The sequence below is a fragment of the Rhinoraja longicauda genome, chromosome 12 (assembly GCF_053455715.1).
Source record: "Rhinoraja longicauda isolate Sanriku21f chromosome 12, sRhiLon1.1, whole genome shotgun sequence".
Classification (NCBI taxonomy): Eukaryota; Metazoa; Chordata; class Chondrichthyes; order Rajiformes; family Arhynchobatidae; genus Rhinoraja; species Rhinoraja longicauda.
In genome coordinates, this window is record NC_135964.1 from 27,792,912 (window position 1) to 27,812,472 (window position 19,561).

Here is a 19,561-nt window from a genome sequence, read left to right on the forward strand (position 1 = left end):
TTCCATATTCCGCATGCTGTTTTTGTAAAACTTGTAGTTGATCGGAATACAAGATGTTCTTCAATTATATGCAGCTTTATCTTTGGTTCTTTTTTCAGGTCTCAATCATCTGCTTGATGAAAACAGAGTTGCTGATCTCACACTACTTTATCAGCTGTTCAGCAGGGTTAAAGGTGGACTACAGGTCCTTTTGCAGCACTGCAATGAATATATCAAGGTATTTTAAGTTTGGAAATAATTTGGTTATATTGAGAAAATTGGCCCTATTTGTAAACAAAGTGTTGAATTAGGATCATGGTGATGGAAGAGACTGTATATACAGTTGGATATAATGGTGCAAGTCCAATGGTACCTCATCTAAAATAACAAAAATCATGTCTCATACACCAGGAGATGAGGAAAGCTCTGGACTATTGTATGTAAACAAATACATTTTAGTGTTCTTGATATGGTTCTACCTTAAGATTATCACAACTATAAGAATATATAGTTAAAGTCTAATAGCATGAGTGAACCTTTATGTAAAGCATCCTTGATCAGACATAATCATTACCATCTTATCTGTCTTCATAAGAGAGATCAGTTTGCCTGTTGGCAAATTGATTTCTGCAGACTAAACACAGTAGAAATAAATCTCTTTTCATCTAACCCAGAAGGCATGGGGATCACATTTCCTTTTGATCAATTCCAATTAATTTCCCTCCACTAACACTTTCCTCTATCTGGCAGAACTTGTCCTCACAACTTCTCTTTCGACACCTCTTACTTTCTCCGTTAAAGATGTTAAAGCACAAGCTCCAGCCATGCCTGCCCTTTTTGTTGGTTACATCCAACACACCTTGTTCCCGGCATACACTGGTGCCATCCCCCTCCTCTTTCTCCACTGCATCGTGGGCACCTCCTGCACCCGTGCAGAACTCATAGATTTCATTAAGACCCTGCCCTCAAATTCACCTGGACTATCTCTGACGCCTCTTGCAAAGACAACATCCCGTACTCTCAATTCCTGTATCTCTGCCGCATCTGCTCCCAATATGAGGATTTCCATTCTAAGCCATCCGACATACCCACTTTCTTTAGAAAACATGGTTTCCCTCCCCCCGTCGTCATAGATTGATCTCTCACCCACATCTCTGTCTCCGAGTTCTGCTTTTGCTCTATTCCCCCCCCCCCCCCCCCCCCCCCAGACAGAACAAGGATAGAGTTCCCTGGTCCTCACCTTTCACCCCACAGTCTCTGCATCCAGCACATCATCCTTTGATATTTCTGTCACCTCCAACATGATCCACCACCAGTCACATTTTCCCATCTCTACTTCTTTCTGCCTTCTGCAGAGACCACTCCATCTGCAAGTCATTAGTTCACTCGTTTCATCTCTGGCTTCTTTAAATTGACCCTAATGTGTATGGAATGGATGAGAAAGTGGATAATATAGAACTAGTGTGAATGAGTAATCAAAGGTTAGCGTGGACTCGGTTGTTCGAAGGGCCTGTTTTCACTCTGTATCTCTAAACTAAATGATTGAATAGTTATTATACTTCTCTGGCGGATATGAGAGGCATTCAGTCTTCCATGCCGATAGAAGTTTTGTTGCAATCATTTCTATGGAGAAAGGTTAAAAATGCCCTTTTTTTCAATGTTCTGGACAATGGCCACGTTGGTATAGCAACTTTTAAAGATGTTAGGAATATCATTAGAAGGTCAGATGGACAGTGGCTCATCTTTTACATATTGTGGCAGATCATCATGAAATTTTATGGGAATTGCAACATTATTTGGCTTCTAATTTATAGAATAATAATGAAATTTTAGGAATAAGGTAACAAGGATAGAGTCCCCCTTGTCCTCCCCTTCCACCCCATCAGCCAGCGTACACAACAAATTATCCTCCAACATTTCTGTCACCTACAACGGGACCCCACTACTGGCCACATCTTCCCATCTCCTCCCCTTTCTGTTTTCCGCAGAGACCGTTCCCTCTGTAACTCCCTGGTCCAGTCGTCCCTTCCCACCCAAACCACCCCCTCCCCAGGTACTTTCCCCAGCAACCGCAGGAGATGCACCTGTCCCTTTACCTCCCCCCTCGACTCCATCCAAGGACCCAAACAGTCTTTCCAGGTGAGGCAGAGGTTCACCTGCACCTCCTTCAACCTCATCTATTGTATCCGCTGTTTCAGATGTCAACTTCTCTACATTGGCGAGACCAACTGCAGGTTCGGCGATCGTTTCGCTCATCACCTTCGCTCAGTCAGCCTTAACCAACCTGATCTCCCGGTGGCTCAGCACTTCAACTCCCCCTCCCATTCCAGTCTGACCTTTCTGTGTCATGGGCCTCCTCCATTGTCATAGTGAGGCCCAGCGCAAATTTGAGGAACAGCATCTCATATTTCGCTTGGGCAGCTTACACCCCAGCGGTATGAACATTGATTTCTCTAACTTCAGATAGTTCCTCTGTCCCTCCCTTTCCCCTTCCTAGTTCTCCCACTGTCTTCCTGTCTCCCACTACATCCTATCTTTGTCCGGCCCCCTCCCCTGACATCAGTCTGAAGAAGGGTCTTGACCCGCAACGTCACCCATTCCTCCTCTCCTAAGATGCTGCCCGACCCGCTGAGCTACTCCAGCATTTTGTGATACCTTCAATTTGAACCAGCATCTGCAGTTATTTTCTTAGGAATTTTTTGCATATATTTTGAACCTTTAGCGTGTTTCATCTGCTTATACTGTGTCCTCAGATTTATTGGCACAATTTTAATTTTTCTGTATTAAAGTGACATTTATTTTGCAGACCTTTGGCACTACAATCGTGGTTAATCCTGAAAAAGACAAGACGATGGTTGAGGAGCTGCTAGACTTCAAAGATAAAGTAGATCATATCATCGAAGTGTGCTTTCTAAAAAATGAAAAGTTTGTCAATACAATGAAAGAAGCTTTTGAGACTTTTATCAACAAAAGGCCAAACAAGCCTGCTGAGTTGATAGGTATGAGCTTATCATATTGTATAGCACAATAGATTTAATGACCGTGTCAATCATTCTTAAAATAATGCTACGATAATACTGACACTTTGTTCTCTGAATTTGATACTTTATATGCATTTCTTTCGGCTACTCCCTTCCAATTTGATCCTCCTGACATAGTTGCAAATATTGAGTTTTATCTTCCACACTGGAACACAGTGGCCCATTTTGCAGACTTGCGATTGTCAAACATAATATTCTGAATGCATGCATTAAAAAAAGAGAGCGAATTAGTCACAATATTCACCAGTACCCTTACCCACCACTTTCATTTTATATAGTTAAAACATCTTTTGTGGGCATGTTTCCGCTTTCCAGCTTTACATTTGAGCTATCCATTAAGCTAGCCACTCATTTGAATGGAGGACTTTAGTGGCCAAAGGCCCAGCACTCGTGACTTTGGTGCCAAAATGCTGATGAACTCAACCAAGCTCGTATAAGTCTTAGAAATACTGGCAGACAAGGAAATAATCATCAACAATCGCAAACAATCCACTACCATAAGAGGATCCAGGGCACATGATTTTTGATTGGGAACGCCCGTGGATGCTCCTATGAATGCAGTGAAGATGTAAATTGCGCAGAAAAGTGAAGAATAGTTGTATACCTGGTACACACCTCAACACCATTTCGTTATTTCTATTTGGAAAATAAATCATCAATTCTAGACACTGGCAGTTGCAGGGAATGAGCTACAAATTTACACTCGCCACTGTGACTGCTCAATCCTGCCCCCTTAACCGTGACTGATTATGCCCAGACGTGCTCATATGCTGCTAACACCCTCATTCATACCTTTGTTATTACCAGACTTTAGTCTCCAAGCATAATGTTAACTAATCTCCTATGTGCAAATCGTCTATAGGTATGAGGGTAAGCAAACTTTTACTGTCAAGAGTCCTCAAAACCAGGCCCAATTGCATCCATAAATTGTGCTCTAAAATTTTCTGTTACTTTCAAATGCCTCCAGCCCTCTTGTTTCTCCATTTCTGAGCCGTTGTTATTCACTGAATTGAATCATCCATAATTGACGACCATGTCTTTGGCTTTCAAAGCCTTCTGCTCTAGAATTTCCTCCCTAAGTACTCATCTCTGCCTTGCTTTCATTCCTTAAGATGCTCCTTAAACCCTACTTTATCAGCTATTGGTCCACCATCCGAATAACTTGCTGTGTGAGTTTGTATATAAAATATTGGTGTTCAAGGTAGCTCTCATCATTTCCTTCCCGGTGACATGTACGTACCTTCAAACTTGTGGGTCGTTTGATTATATTTGAACAATGTATGGTTCTTTTCAGAACATAAATTATTGTGAACCATTTCCTTATTCTAACATTTTTGTTGATAGTGATATTCAGGACATTAACATCAAAAATTCTTGGAATATGTTCTCTTTCTTTTTTTACAAGTCTCTGCACAAAGCAGTCTTTCCAGTTACATGTCTGGACCATTCAGGTAGATAGGGTGGTCAAGAAGGCTTTCAGCACATTATCACATTGAGTATAGAAGTTGGATGGTAATGTTACAGTTGTGCAAGACATTGGTGAGGCCACATTTAGAGCATTGTGTCCAGTTTTGGTCATCCAATTACAGGAAAGATGTCATTAAGCTGGAAAGACTACAGAGAAGATTTACTAGGATGTTACCAGGACTCGAGGGCCTGAGCAATAGAGAGACGTTGAGCAGGCTAGGACTTTATTCCTTGGAGATTTGCAGCGGTGGCGGCGCTCCCCCCACGTGGGACCCAGAACAGCGACCAATTGGGTGTCGAGTGGGAGGTTGGAGCCAATCAATCGACCCCACGTGCAGGGGAGCGGCAGGAGCCAATCAGGACGCGCCGGACCCCATGTGGGAGGAGGTGGTAGAACCAATCAAATTTATTAAAGTATAAAAAGTGATTTTTTTAAAGTTTAAATAGTGAATAACTTTGAAAATATAACAACCATTTGAACCGCAGGCCAATAGTGAGTAAGGTGGGCCTAAAATTGTTGCACTATCGTGTACTGTTTTGGCTGTATTTCAGTTACGCACAAACAGACAAGATGAGAGTTTTAGTAATATACTAGAAAAGAGGGCCCGTTGGGCCCGTCCCCACACCCCCCATTCTCACTCCCCCAGCCCCACTCTTACTCTCCAAGTGTGCCCGTTGGGCCCGGAAAAGAGGGCCCGTTGGGCCCGTCCCCACACCCCCCATTCTCTCCTCCCCCAGCCCCACTCTTACTCTCCAAGTGTGCCCGTTGGGGAGGGCCCGTTGGGCCCGTCCCCACACCCCCCATTCTCTCCTCCCCCAGCCCCACTCTTACTCTGTCCTCCTGATCTGTGTATGTCAAGTGACCACTATAGCCTTCTTTTTTTTTTTTTTTTCCTAATCAGATGTTTTGGGTTTTTTTCCTAATCAGATGTGCAGTACTTTGGTCAACGTGGGTTGTTTTTAAATGTGCTATACAAATAAAAGTGACTTGACTTGACTTGACTTGACTTGCAATAACAAAAAAGACTTCTTGGAAGCTTTTCGAAACAATGTAGCCGTCACAAGCTGAAAACTAAATCCTTGCTGAAAACTAAATCCTTTTCTGGAAACTTTTGGAAACAAATGTAGCCCCTTGAAGAAAAGGGTTAGAAATGAAAAATTTAAACTTTAATATCTCTCTAGCTTTAAAAAGGTAGCTTCAATTTGAACGAAAGTACTTACAATAGTTGCCCAGGTTAATGGTGAATACGGCGGTACAAAAATCGTAGCGCTTTGGTGTACCGTCTAGGAGGAGTAGGGTTTGTAAGTAATCTTCCGTACATACACATATACATACATACATACGGAATGTTGGACCGCAGAGTTTTAGTATTATACTAGAAAAGAGGGCCCGTTGGGCCCGTCCCCACACCCCCCATTCTCACTCCCCCAGCCCCACTCTTACTCTCCAAGTGTGCCCGTTGGGCCCGGAAAAGAGGGCCCGTTGGGCCCGTCCCCACACCCCCCATTCTCTCCTCCCCCAGCCCCACTCTTACTCTCCAAGTGTGCCCGTTGGGGAGGGCCCGTTGGGCCCGTCCCCACACCCCCCATTCTCTCCTCCCCCAGCCCCACTCTTACTCTGTCCTCCTGATCTGTGTATGTCAAGTGACCACTATAGCCTTCTTTTTTTTTTTTTTTTCCTAATCAGATGTTTTGGTTTTTTTTCCTAATCAGATGTGCAGTACTTTGGTCAACGTGGGTTGTTTTTAAATGTGCTATACAAATAAAAGTGACTTGACTTGACTTGACTTGACTTGCAATAACAAAAAAGACTTCTTGGAAGCTTTTCGAAACAATGTAGCCGCCGTCACAAGCTGAAAACTAAATCCTTGCTGAAAACTAAATCCTTTTCTGTAAACTTTTGGAAACAAATGTAGCCCCTTGAAGAAAAGGGTTAGAAATGAAAATTTAAACTTTAATATCTCTCTAGCTTTAAAAAGGTAGCTTCAATTTGAACGAAAGTACTTACAATAGTTGCCCAGGTTAATGGTGAATACGGCGGTACAAAAATCGTAGCGCTTTGGTGTACCGTCTAGGAGGAGTAGGGTTTGTAAGTAATCTTCCGTACATACACATATACATACATACATACGGAATGTTGGACCGCAGAGTTTTAGTATTATACTAGAAAAGAGGGCCCGTTGGGCCCGTCCCCACACCCCCCATTCTCACTCCCCCAGCCCCACTCTTACTCTCCAAGTGTGCCCGTTGGGCCCGGAAAAGAGGGCCCGTTGGGCCCGTCCCCACACCCCCCATTCTCTCCTCCCCCAGCCCCACTCTTACTCTCCAAGTGTGCCCGTTGGGCCCGTCCTCCTGATCTGTGTATGTCAAGTGACCACTATAGCCTTCATTCTTTTTTTTTTTCCCTAATCAGATGTTTGTTTGTTTTTTCCTAATCAGATGTGCAGTACTTTGGTCAACGTGGGTTGTTTTTAAATGTGCTATACAAATAAAAGTGACTTGACTTGACTTGACTTGCAATAACAAAAAAGACTTCTTGGAAGCTTTTCGAAACAATGTAGCCGCCGTCACAAGCTGAAAACTAAATCCTTGCTGAAAACTAAATCCTTTTCTGGAAACTTTTGGAAACAAATGTAGCCCCTTGAAGAAAAGGGTTAGAAATGAAAAATTTAAACTTTAATATCTCTCTAGCTTTAAAAAGGTAGCTTCAATTTGAACGAAAGTACTTACAATAGTTGCCCAGGTTAATGGTGAATACGGCGGTACAAAAATCGTAGCGCTTTGGTGTACCGTCTAGGAGGAGTAGGGTTTGTAAGTAATCTTCCGTACATACACATATACATACATACATACGGAATGTTGGACCGCAGAGTTTTAGTATTATACTAGAAAAGAGGGCCCGTTGGGCCCGTCCCCACACCCCCCATTCTCACTCCCCCAGCCCCACTCTTACTCTCCAAGTGTGCCCGTTGGGCCCGGAAAAGAGGGCCCGTTGGGCCCGTCCCCACACCCCCCATTCTCTCCTCCCCCAGCCCCACTCTTACTCTCCAAGTGTGCCCGTTGGGCCCGTCCTCCTGATCTGTGTATGTCAAGTGAGCACTATAGCCTTCATTTTTTTTTTTTTTTTCCTAATCAGATGTTTTTTTTTTTTTTCCTAATCAGATGTGCAGCACTTTGGTCAACGTGGGTTGTTTTTAAATGTGCTATACAAATAAAACTGACTTGACTTGACTTGACTTGACTTGCAATAACAAAAAAGACTTCTTGGAAGCTTTTCGAAACAATGTAGCCGTCACAAGCTGAAAACTAAATCCTTGCTGAAAACTAAATCCTTTTCTGTAAACTTTTGGAAACAAATGTAGCCCCTTGAAGAAAAGGGTTAGAAATGAAAAATTTAAACTTTAATATCTCTCTAGCTTTAAAAAGGTAGCTTCAATTTGAACGAAAGTACTTACAATAGTTGCCCAGGTTAATGGTGAATACGGCGGTACAAAAATCGTAGCGCTTTGGTGTACCGTCTAGGAGGAGTAGGGTTTGTAAGTAATCTTCCGTACATACACATATACATACATACATACGGAATGTTGGACCGCAGAGTTTTAGTATTATATAGATAGATAGATAGATAGATAGATATACTAGACAAGTGGGCCCAATCCTCGTATAGAGGGGGGTAAGGGAAGGGGAGAGGGTGTGATTGAGGAGGCCACTCTTTCCTCTCCCACCCCCACTCTAACTCTCCCCCACCTCCCCTTTCCCCACAACCCCCCCTTTTCCCCACTCTCTCCTCCCCCCACCACCCCCCATTCTCTCCTCCCCCACCGCCACTCTCACTCTCCCCCACCTCCCCTTTCTCCACCACCACCCTTTTCCCCCACTCTCTTCCCCCCACCACCAACCCCCCTGTACAATCTTAGTTACAGTTCTAAATAGAAGGGAGGCCATTGTGCTTTACCAGTACTTAATATAAATCTTTCACATGCTGTCAATTTTTTAAGTGCTTTGTAGTTGAAACATCTTTTAATTGAATCTCATTTGTTCCTAGCCAAGTATGTTGATTCCAAATTACGAGCTGGTAACAAAGAAGCAACCGATGAAGAACTGGAGAGAATGCTGGATAAAATCATGATCATATTTAGATTCATACATGGTGAGTTCTCGCTGATTTACAGCCATATTATTAACCCTCTGCCACACAAATAGTTTATTTTTTAACTTAAACATTGGCTCTTCTAAGGGTAGAAAATTAGTTGCACTTGTGGGTATAATATGTGACTCCTGCTAATGCCGGAATGATCAACAAGACTACTGCAATCTTATTCCTTTCATACTGTGTTTCATTAGAAAGTATTTTGAAAATGCAGCTGAAGGATTTTTTTACAGGTTGCTCTTGTCACCTGTATGTAAACAGGGTATCATCTAGCTTTTGACATAATCACAGTATGTTTTAAATTTGTTCTCAATGTGTGGGCATCACTGACAAGGTCAGCATTTCGTGCTCGTCTCTATTTGCCCTGTGATAGTGATGGTTGGCCACTTTTTTCAACCACTGGCTGAAAGCCTAACGAGTGGCTTGCAGGCCCACATCTGAGTGCAACATTTTATCAACCATGTTGTTGTGGAACTGGTAGTGTAAGAAAATAACTGCAGCTGCTGGTACAAATCGAAAGTATTTATTCACAAAATGCTGGAGTAGCTCAGCGGGTCAGGCAGCATCTCAGGAGAGAAGGAATGGGTGACGTTTCGGGTCGAGACCCTTCTTCAGACTGAAAAAATAGTCGGTTCTTTACTGGCAGGATTTTTTTTATTTCCAATTTTTGTCTTGCAACCTCTGAATTATTAGTCCAGGCTTGTGTTTTACTAGTCCAGGATAATTATGGGAAAGGAAAGCAATATGGGAACAATCTGTAGAGACATGTGAGCAGTGTGCAGTGGTGTATTTTACATTGCTGTGTGTTTTCAAACCCTGCACCCCAACCCACCCTCTTTTCATGGAAATACTCATGCAAATGTTCCAAGAGGGCAGAACTGGGACTTGCTATGAGGCCTTCAGGGCTTAACATTGTTTTATTTCTCTTCAACAGGAAAAGATGTATTTGAAGCCTTCTACAAGAAGGATTTAGCAAAACGGCTGCTGGTGGGAAAAAGTGCTTCTGTGGATGCTGAGAAATCAATGCTATCTAAGCTGAAACATGGTATTTTTACGTCCAGTATGGTCTTGATCTGATCTGTAGAACCCATGCATGTGAGAAAATGTCTGGAGTTCTCTGACCAGTTCTTGCTTTGTCATTACAGAATGTGGTGCTGCATTCACCAGCAAGCTAGAAGGGATGTTTAAAGATATGGAACTTTCAAAAGATGTTATGGTGCAGTTTAAGCAGGTAATCTTTCATGCAAACAACTTTTAAAAGGGTCCTTTCACTTTATCCTGTCTCCTCTCTTCTCCCTTGGCCTGCTATGCTCTGATTTTTGTTATCTGTTCATTCACATAATGCAGGTGATGCTGACATGGTCAATATTAATCTCTAACTGGGTGGTTTGCTGGGCCATTTCATGTAAGAATCTGGAGTTGTATACAGGGCAAGGACACCAGGTTTCCTTCACTAAATTACATTAGTAAATGAGTGGGGTATCACAATCAAGCCAGCTGAAAGTTTCAGAATAAATTCCAGAATCTGAATTGAAATTACCCTATTACCATGAAGGATTCTGAAGTCCTGAATCCTGAGCATCCTTCCTCACCTCGAGTTCAGCAATAATACAAACCTAGAAGTGTAATGTGAACTTGGAGAATGAACAAGAGCTGACGGTTTCACTGTGGACTGTGACACAGCCGAACTAGACTATCCTGACTCCTGTGTGGGGAGGAATTGCAGATGCGGATTTAATCCAACTCCTGACAGACAAGAGCTCTCCTTGTCCCACAGAGGGCAGCAGATATCACTCAATGCAGGGAGTCTAAAATTTCCTCTCCTATCTCTTTGTTGGTCAGTGAACAGAGATTAATTTTAGTGTGGCTGCATCAGTTCAAGGACTGCGCGAGGGAATTTGCTGATACAAGCTCAGTACATAATTTTTCAGTAGAAGAGGATTTTAAAATTTGGACATGACTAATCACTGGTGTAATTATGTTTATGGCTATAATATTTATGGCATTTTAAAAGCAATCTGTTAAATAGCATGAGTGATTGGTGTGAAGCATCAGTATCTGCTAAATAAGTGGGCAGTGATGAATTGGCACATTTGTGGTTTTTACAAATATATAGCTGTACCTACTCTTATTGTTCGAACCCGATTAAGTGCAATCCATTACCTTCGGTGCAGGTTGAGCCTGACAAATTCCTGAGTAGCCTTTTCCGTTGTGCATTCACTCAGCATATCACAGGCGTTCATTCCACCATCACTGATGTCTTTTTGGAGTAATTGTGTCCACATGATTGCTGAAGGGCTCAGTGGTACTCATATAATATATTGGTAGCTGTGGATCGGAGCACAGTGTCATCTCGCCTGCTATTCATTGGCAAGACATTGAAGAGCGTCAAGTAGGCGTGCCACTGATTGTTTTCAAATGTATTTTCGTAAGGATTTACACCAGGCTATTGAACTGTATTCTGCTTTTGACAAGACCAGCACTTGCCTCAACATCAAGGGAATTCGAGCATCGCTTGCTTAGATCTTTGAGCACCAAATTTAATTGGACTACTAGCTATTTCAATTTGAAATCATGGATGAAATGACAAATATCGCATTGTATTAAGTGTCCTGAAGAAGAAATGGTGGAATACGATTATGCAGCCCAAGCTTCAAGGAAATACTTGATGAAGCACAGCCTGTGGGCATTTCTACTCTGGCACTTCCAAGGCAGAAGTTTGTGTTGAGGTTCGATGTGCAGCATATATGAATTTTCACAACTTGGTCTTGGATCATTGCTCGTGTGAGGATTAGTGTCACAGAACATACAGCATCGAAATAGGCCCGACTCGTCCATGCCGACCAAGGTGCCCCACCTAAACTAGTCCCATTTGGCCCATATCCCTCCAAACCTTTCCTATCCACGTACCTGTCCAAATATCCTTGAAATGCTGTTTATGGTATCTGCCTCAACCACCTCCTCTGGCAGCTCGTTTCATCTGCCCACCATCCTCTGAGTGAAAAGATTGCCCCTCGGGTTTCTATTAAATCTTTCCCCTACCACCTTAAACCTATGTCCTCTGGTTCTTGATTCCCCTACCCTGGGTAAAAGACTGCATTCACCATATCAATTCCCTGCATGATTTTATACATCCCTCAGCCTCCCGCACCCCAAGAAATAAAGTTCTAACCTGTTCAACCTCTATAGCTCAGGCCCTCGAGTCCTGGCAACAGCCTCATAAATCTTCGTACATTTTCCAGCTTAATGACAATCCTTCCTTTAGCTGGGAGGCCAAAACTGAACCTGCACAAAGTCCTATGGCAGGCCATTATTTTCCCATGTCGAGTGGATATGGAATTTTTGGCACGCTGGTAAAGAGATTGACAGAGGTTTAACAGCTGACTGCTGTGGATAACTTCAGCAGCATTCCTTTCTGGCAGACAACATCATAAGCAGCTTTGGCTACTTTTATTGTATTGAAATCTGTGTCCTGTCTGGTTTGTGGCCATCAGTACTTGTTCACAGAAGTTTTCATGACTTTTTCTAGAGTGAATTGGCCTGACCTTATCTCTCAGCAGCCTTTTGGATCATCAGCCTATTTTTTTTTTCTTGTTTGGCTTCCTTCAATTCTTGTCTGCTGGCTAGTACATTTGCAAGGCATTTTGTTTGCTATTAATGCTCTGTACTTCCTGGAAACCCTGGGATTACCTTCCCACTTTTTTAAAGCCTGGGCTTTATGTTTCCTTTATTGTGTGTTCCTGTTCCCCATTGCTCTTGTGTAATGTGGCCCAATAAACATGTTGGCTTTAGGGTACACTTGGTGCCTCCTCGCTGGATTCAAGTTTGCAGTAAACAGTACAACAGCAAGTGCTCTATCCATGGCACTGATGCAAGATAGCAAGCCTGCAGCTCTCTACTCAAACAGCTGATCTAGTTCCTGGACAGGGGCTTGTCATCCCTGAGGCTTGGCCAGCTCCCCTTTCCTGGGTCTGTACTTTAATTTCTCAGGGTGGCTGTACATTAACTGTGGAATGCACAAATTGGATTGCTTCATAATTTAAGAAAAGGATGCATATTTAAACCAGATTGAGAGGATTAGTATGACATTTGTTTGTTTTTGTTAGATACGGCTAATAAAATAGATTTAGCTGCTGCATTTCTCTGTGTTGCTCTTGCATTGTTTCCAGCAAAGTGTGCACCCTGATTGAGATGGCATTTTGAACCTGACTCAAGGGCAAGTGTGGGATCTCTCACCATTTTTTGTGAAAGGTTTAAAGTAGAGTGCAAGCTTCCAGGCAAGATCAACCTTTCTCAGAGTAGACATAAAGGCTATAAATCTTTACTGATTCACTTCAGCCAAGGTCCTGTACCAGCACTTGTTCCAAAGATCAGGTCTCTTTGACATGTTAATTTGTACATGCTACTTTAAATACTGTTTTTCAAGTAAGGCTGTCTGCAATTTTCACCTGCTGCATTCACATTTATATTTATACATGTTCTTCTAATGTGCAATTTTTTTCTATCTTCAGTATATCCAAAATCAGAATGACCCAAGTAGGATAGATCTTACAGTCAACATTCTGACGATGGGCTATTGGCCAACATACACACCCATGGAAATCCATCTTCCCGCTGAGGTAGGTGCAGTTCATTAAGTTTTTATCAACACAGGGCCCTGATTTATTAAAGGTAGAAATGGCAAATTTTACAATTTCTTACAAAAGCTATATTTGAATGCCACTCCCTGTACCAAACACTAACATAGGGGTTAATACTGAGGAAGATATTAGTAAACTTGCACGATAGGACAATGTTGGAGGAGGGGGATGCAGCACATTACAGATGCCAGCTTACTAACACATGTGAGGACCAGGTTGCTCATGAAGCTCGGGGAAGAAGGGAAATAAGAGGCAAAGTGAGAGAGTGTGAAAAGGGACTGGCAGCAAATATTAATGAGAATTTGAAAAATTCTGTTGGTGTATGAACAGTAAAAATAATAATAAGTGGAAATAGTAATATTCTAAAGGTGAATTCACTCAGAGGCAGAGGGGGTAGTTGATCTAATTATTTTACATCAGTCTTCACTAAGGAAGAAGATGCTGCTGTAGTCCAGAGGGTCAAAGGTGTTTAATTGTCACATGTACCGAATCTGAACAATCAAGTTTGCACATTAAACGCAACAATGAAACAAATATACAATAAGATATCAGTATTCTAGTAAACCAGACTATAATGGTGCAAGCCAATGTATGTTGTGCTAAGTTCATAGTAGATAGACACAAAGTGTTGGAGCAACTCAGCGGGTCAGGCAGAATTTCTGGAGAATAAGAATGGGTAACGTTTTGGGTCAAAACACTTCAGATTGAAAGTAGAGGGGTGGGAACTGGAGGTAGGAAAAGGGCGGCAACAAGGAACGGTGGAGCCCATAATGGCCCATTCTTGGCTGGGGAAGAGGTGATAACGGTGGTGAACTAGTGGGACTAGGATGAGCTCCACTACAAATGTGATGGAATTCTCTCCACTTGCCTGGATGAGTGCAGCTCCAATAGCACTCGAGAAGCTTGACACTATTCTAGATAAAACAACTGCTTGATTCGTACCCAACTTTGCACCCTAAACATTTATTCTCTCCACCATCAGTGCACAATGTCAGCAATGTATAATATTTACAAATTGCACTGCAATTACTCACCCAAGCTGCTCCAGCAGCAGCTCCCAACCTATAAAAGATGAGTGCCACAGGCACTTGGGAACGCAATCAGCTAGAGGTTTGCCTCCAAGTCGCACAACTCCTTCAGAGCAAAATATACTGTCCTTGTGATGCTGAGTTCCAACATGTGAAATGGATAAAAAATAGTCGAGGCTTCAGTTCCATTTAAACCTTCGTCCATGTTTTTGTAACTAGACCACATTATTTCGGTGAACTCCTGGCTCGCTTCCTGTGTCCTAACCCAAACTAAATCCCATTCACTACTGCTCTTGTGCTGACTGAACTACTATGAGTATTCTCGTCCAATTTGTCCCATCAATCCTACAGACTGAGATATATGATTCCTAATATGCTAATAACTAGTAATTCGTGGTTGAAACTTGATTCCCAGAACAGTAAAGAGCCTGTAATCATAACAAAATCAGATCTAAAGTGCTTCCTTTTAGTCATTGATCACAGGTCTTTATGCTTCAGTGAGATGTGATAATATCTTTTGACTAGTTCCTAGCCTTTGCCTAAATCCTGTCAAATACTACTTGTGTAGGATTCCAAAACTAAGTTAGGTTTTTAGACTGTTTTCACAGCCAGAAAGTGTGTTGGTTATGAACACTGGTGTTGGTTTTGTCACTGGTATTTTTACTTTCTTCTCTGAATTTGGAATATCTCCATAGAACAAAAAAAGAGTTAAGGGAAAATTTACTGCAGGTGTTTAAAAAGCATTGACAGTTTTGATAAAGTAAATGGTTTCCTTTGGCAGAGGTCTTCTTCTTAGGAAGAAGAGGTAATAGCCTGGATATAGCGTAACCAGCTGAAGAATCAGGTGGAAGATGAGAACTTTTTTTATGCACCGAGTTATTATCTGGAATAGAAAAGATGGTGGAAGCAAATTCAATGGTTACAATAATGCTTGAAGGTATAAAATGTTCCGGGCTATGGGGAAAGGGATTTATTGAGCAGTTCTATGAAAGGTCTAACAGTGGGCAGCATGACCATCACTGCAAGCGGACAGAATGTCGAATCCCTATTACATATGTTACATTTCCCTATGTGATTTTAGATGGTGAAATTACAGGAGGTATTCAAGATGTTCTACCTCGGAAAACACAGTGGAAGAAAACTGCAGTGGCAAGCAACATTAGGGCACTCGGTTTTGAAAGCAGATTTCAAAGAGGTAATTGTTCAATTTGTTTTTTAACGCGTACCTTTCAAAAATAATGGCGGCTGTGACCTACCTGGATTATCTCTGAGATTGATATGAAAAATGGTTTGGTAGTATGATATGAATAGAAATGCTTCTTCCATCAGCAGACCAATTTAAAAGAAGTAGTTATATCTTTTATACATAATGGATTTGTCAGAAAATGACTAAACCTTCGAGTAATAGAATTGTACCTCAAGGAAATGGGTGTTCCGGCCCAACTTGTCCATGATGCCCCATCTAAACTAATCCTATTTGCCTGCGTTTGACCCATGTTCCTCTAAACCTTTCCTATCCATGTATCTGTCCAAATGTCTATAAATGTTATTGTAACTGCCTTAACTACATTGTCCAGTGAGATTGTGGAGAGAATAGAAAATAAAATTAATATGAGAGATACAAGGATGTGCAACTGCTGGAATTTTGAGGGGATGACCAGAGAAATTGAGGTGGACGATGAGAGAAATTAATTGAGGCTTTAGTTAAGAATAAGAAAGAAGAATGTGACAGGTATAGGCAGCTGGGATCAAGTGTATCCCTGGAGGAGGGCTCTTCTGGAACTGAAGAGCACACTAAAGGGTAATCAGGGGGGCAAAAAGAAGGCAGGAGTTGGTTCTGGCAGATAATATGAAGGATAATCCAAAGAGATTTTATGTACATTCATGAAAATAAGAGTAACTAGGGAGCGAACTCAGTAACTCAGGAATCAACGTGGTCATCACTGTGTGTAGCCACAGGAGATGGAAAAGGTTCTCAATGAGTATTTCTCTTTTTTTTTTTACTGTGAAAGACACAAGGACAGGGAAACTTGGGGCAGTCAATGGAAGGGTCTTGAAGGCAGTTAGTATTACAGTCAAGGTAGTGCTGAATGTCCTGATGAGTATGAAGGTGGACAAATCAACTGTGCCTGATCAGATGTATCTGAGGATACTGTGGGAAGCTGGAGAAGAAATTGCAGGTGCCCTGAGATTTATGAGTCATCATTAAATACAGGTGAAGTGCCGGAAGTCTGGAGGGTGGCAACTGTTAGCCTCTATTTAAGAAGAGCCTGAGAACTATAGACCAGTGAGTCAAACATCTGTGGCAGGCTGAGTGTAATGTAGGAAATGTTGAAAACAATATTTTCATAAGAAGGCACGTTGGCACAGTGGTAGAGTTTCTGCCTTGCAGCACTTGTAGTGCCAGAGAACCGGGTTCGATCCTGACTACGGGTGCTGTCTGTACAGAGTTTGTACGCTCTCCCCGTGGTTTTCTTTGAGATCTTCGGTTTCCTCCCACACTCCAAAGACGTACAGGTTTGTAGGTTAATTGGTTAGCTGCATTTACACAGTGATAATACTGCTTGCAGTTTTAATGTATGTAACTAAGGAAGAATCTATTTGAAAAGGTCCTGGAAATTTGAAATGAAAGCAATGCTGGAAACACTCAGCCAGTCAGGCAGCATCTGTGGAGTGAACGTGTTATTGGTCTAGGTCATGATCTTTATCAGAGCTGTTGATACTAACATTCTGGATCTTCTTGTTTCCTCTCAGCCAGTTTCCCCTCTCTTTGCCATGTTTTCACTGGCCCTTTTGTCTTTTCTGATTTTACATGACGGTCGGTTTGTCCCTGTATGTTTTCATCCTGATGAATTTCAAATGCTACCTGATGTTGAGCTCTACTTCGTCTGCTTTTGCCCTATTTCTTTGGCCTGAGCTCTTCCAAGCCCCCTCTCTCCCAGCTTCTGAATTCCTGATGCACTTGGCCTCTTGCCATATTTCAAATTGGCCATCTGAATTTTTCCGCTGCTATTCCACTCTATATTCCTCTGAATTGCAGTTCTCCACTTGCCTGGATGGATGCATTCCAATACCATTCAAAGTAGGACACTGCAAAGCAACATGGTTGATTATCAACTACTAGCCCACATTCTCTTCCTCTTCCAGTTTTGTATTGTGTCCATATTGTTGCCAGCGACTAAAGCTTCACAGCACAGCCTAAACCCACAATCTCGACCACATGGGATAAGTTGAGTTTAGTTTGTCACTTGTACCGAGGCTCAGTGAAAAGCTTTTGTTGCCTGCTAACCAGTCAACGGAAAGGCAATACATGATTGTAATCAAGCCATCCACATTGTGCAGATACATGGCAAAGACAATAATGTGAATAACAGGCAGCAGGCAAGTGAGAATTAAACCATGTTCATATTCTCTTCCAAGCTGTACACTATTCTAACTTGGAAATATATTGTCATTCCTTCATTGTCAATGGGTCCAAATATTGAACCTCCCTGCCCAAAAGCAAAGTAGGATTATCTTCACCATGTGGCCCAAGACCAATTAAAGTTTCACAATAAATTGACATTATTGATTTTGCTTGGCTTTTAAATTCAGTTTGAGAAATGGTCTCTTCCTGCATATCATTACTTAATTGCTAAAGGAACTCGTGGTTAAGATGCCACCTGTGGAGTGAAATGCGCAGATGTCATTTCAGGTTGGGATCCTTCTTCAGGCGGTCTATTTTTTTATCATTTACTTGATCTTCTTTCCCTTAATAGTATTTTTTTAAATTAATTTGGGTTTGTTTTGCTCCCATTCGATCGTGTCTTCAATTTGTGCTCCAGGGTAAAAAGGAACTGCAGGTTTCACTCTTCCAGACCATGGTGTTGCTTATGTTCAATGAAGGCAATGAGTTCAGTGTGGAGGAAATCAAGACTGCAACTGGTATAGGTATGGAAATAATTGTTAATCAATCTTGTATAGGTACACTGTAAGGTTCAAACTTTTACACAAAGTTGAACTATATTTTTCAAATTTGATAGTATGATATGTACGGAGTACTACTCACCAATATATCAGTAGGGTTCCTGCTTGTGAAAATAGTAGCTAGTCTCAAAACTGTCAAAAATTAAATGTTGTTTTTATTTGTGGCTATGCTTTTGTTTTATCCCAGTTTATCCTAATTGACAGCCTCATCGGATATTAAATGGAGTTGACTTGGTTGTTTTGTTTAATCCTATCCTACTGAATGCACGTCATCTGCCATGGTATTATGGCGAGTAAAGCCTACTGAGGGATGTTTTCAGAACCCGCTATCACAAAGGCAATGTGCAGACATGTCCCAGCTATCACAGATCATTTCAGTGTGGTGGAATGAAATCGGGGTCTCCAAAGAGTTAATTCCACATCAGTATGTCTGGCAGTGATTCAGGAACAGTTTCTTCCCGCTGTTATCGCTCTTGAATAGATCTTTCATATGCAAAGGATGAATCCCAGATCTTCCAATCTATCTCATTGCAGCACTTGAACTTTTTTAAATCTGCACTTTCTCTGTAGCTGTAACACTATATTCTGCACTCTATCCCTTTTCTTTTTTGCACTGCCTGAAGTACTCGTGCATGGTATTATTTGCTTGGACAGCACTTAACAGTTTTTCACTGTATCTCAGTACACGTGACAATAATAAGCCAATACCAATACCAATGGAGATCTGGGTAGAATTGACCTTCTGTGGTAAAAGGGCTCTAGTAGCTACCTGGTTACATGTTGGAGTCTCCATGTTGGTCAAATTTAAAGGGAGTTTAAAAGCTGAATGTGTAATTTTCCACATCAGAAGTGTCATAGCAATGCCTATTTATGCCAAGGCCAGAACAATCATATTTTGTCTTTGATCTTTAGCAAAAGTAGATAAATATTGTGTTTCCTGTTCCAACGGAAGCATCCGAAAAAATATTCCTTGGTCATTGTAAATGTATAATTGTATCTGAGGCATCTCTGTGGTGTCTCACTATAGGTGATTCTTTCTCTTGCGTGCCTTTCTCTAACTGATTTAAATTGTATCTGGTCTCCTGTAGAAACTCAGCACACAAGTGTTCCATTTCTTTGTGGTTCACGTAGACCAAATGTACTTAAGGTAAATACAAAATGTTGGAGTAACTCAGCGAGACAGGCAGCATCTCAGGAGAGAAGTGTCTCGACCCGAAACGTCACCCATCCCTTCTCTCCTGAGATGCTGCCTGTCCTGCTGAGTTACTCCAGCATTTTGTGTCTACCTTC

At 41.8% G+C, this 19,561-nt stretch overlaps 1 protein-coding gene across 2 annotated transcripts in view; it reads left to right on the forward strand.

The window, feature by feature from the left end:
• Positions 1-19,561, forward strand: part of cul4a (cullin 4A) — a 40,242-nt gene that overhangs the window by 16,230 nt on the left and 4,451 nt on the right. For both annotated transcript variants that reach the window (XM_078409297.1, XM_078409299.1), the window contains exons 10-17: positions 99-217; positions 2,786-2,978; positions 8,533-8,637; positions 9,572-9,682; positions 9,783-9,868; positions 13,149-13,256; positions 15,387-15,500; positions 18,130-18,235. In XM_078409297.1, the coding sequence (XP_078265423.1) occupies positions 99-217; positions 2,786-2,978; positions 8,533-8,637; positions 9,572-9,682; positions 9,783-9,868; positions 13,149-13,256; positions 15,387-15,500; positions 18,130-18,235 (942 nt within the window). The remainder of the gene's footprint in view (positions 1-98; positions 218-2,785; positions 2,979-8,532; positions 8,638-9,571; positions 9,683-9,782; positions 9,869-13,148; positions 13,257-15,386; positions 15,501-18,129; positions 18,236-19,561) is intronic.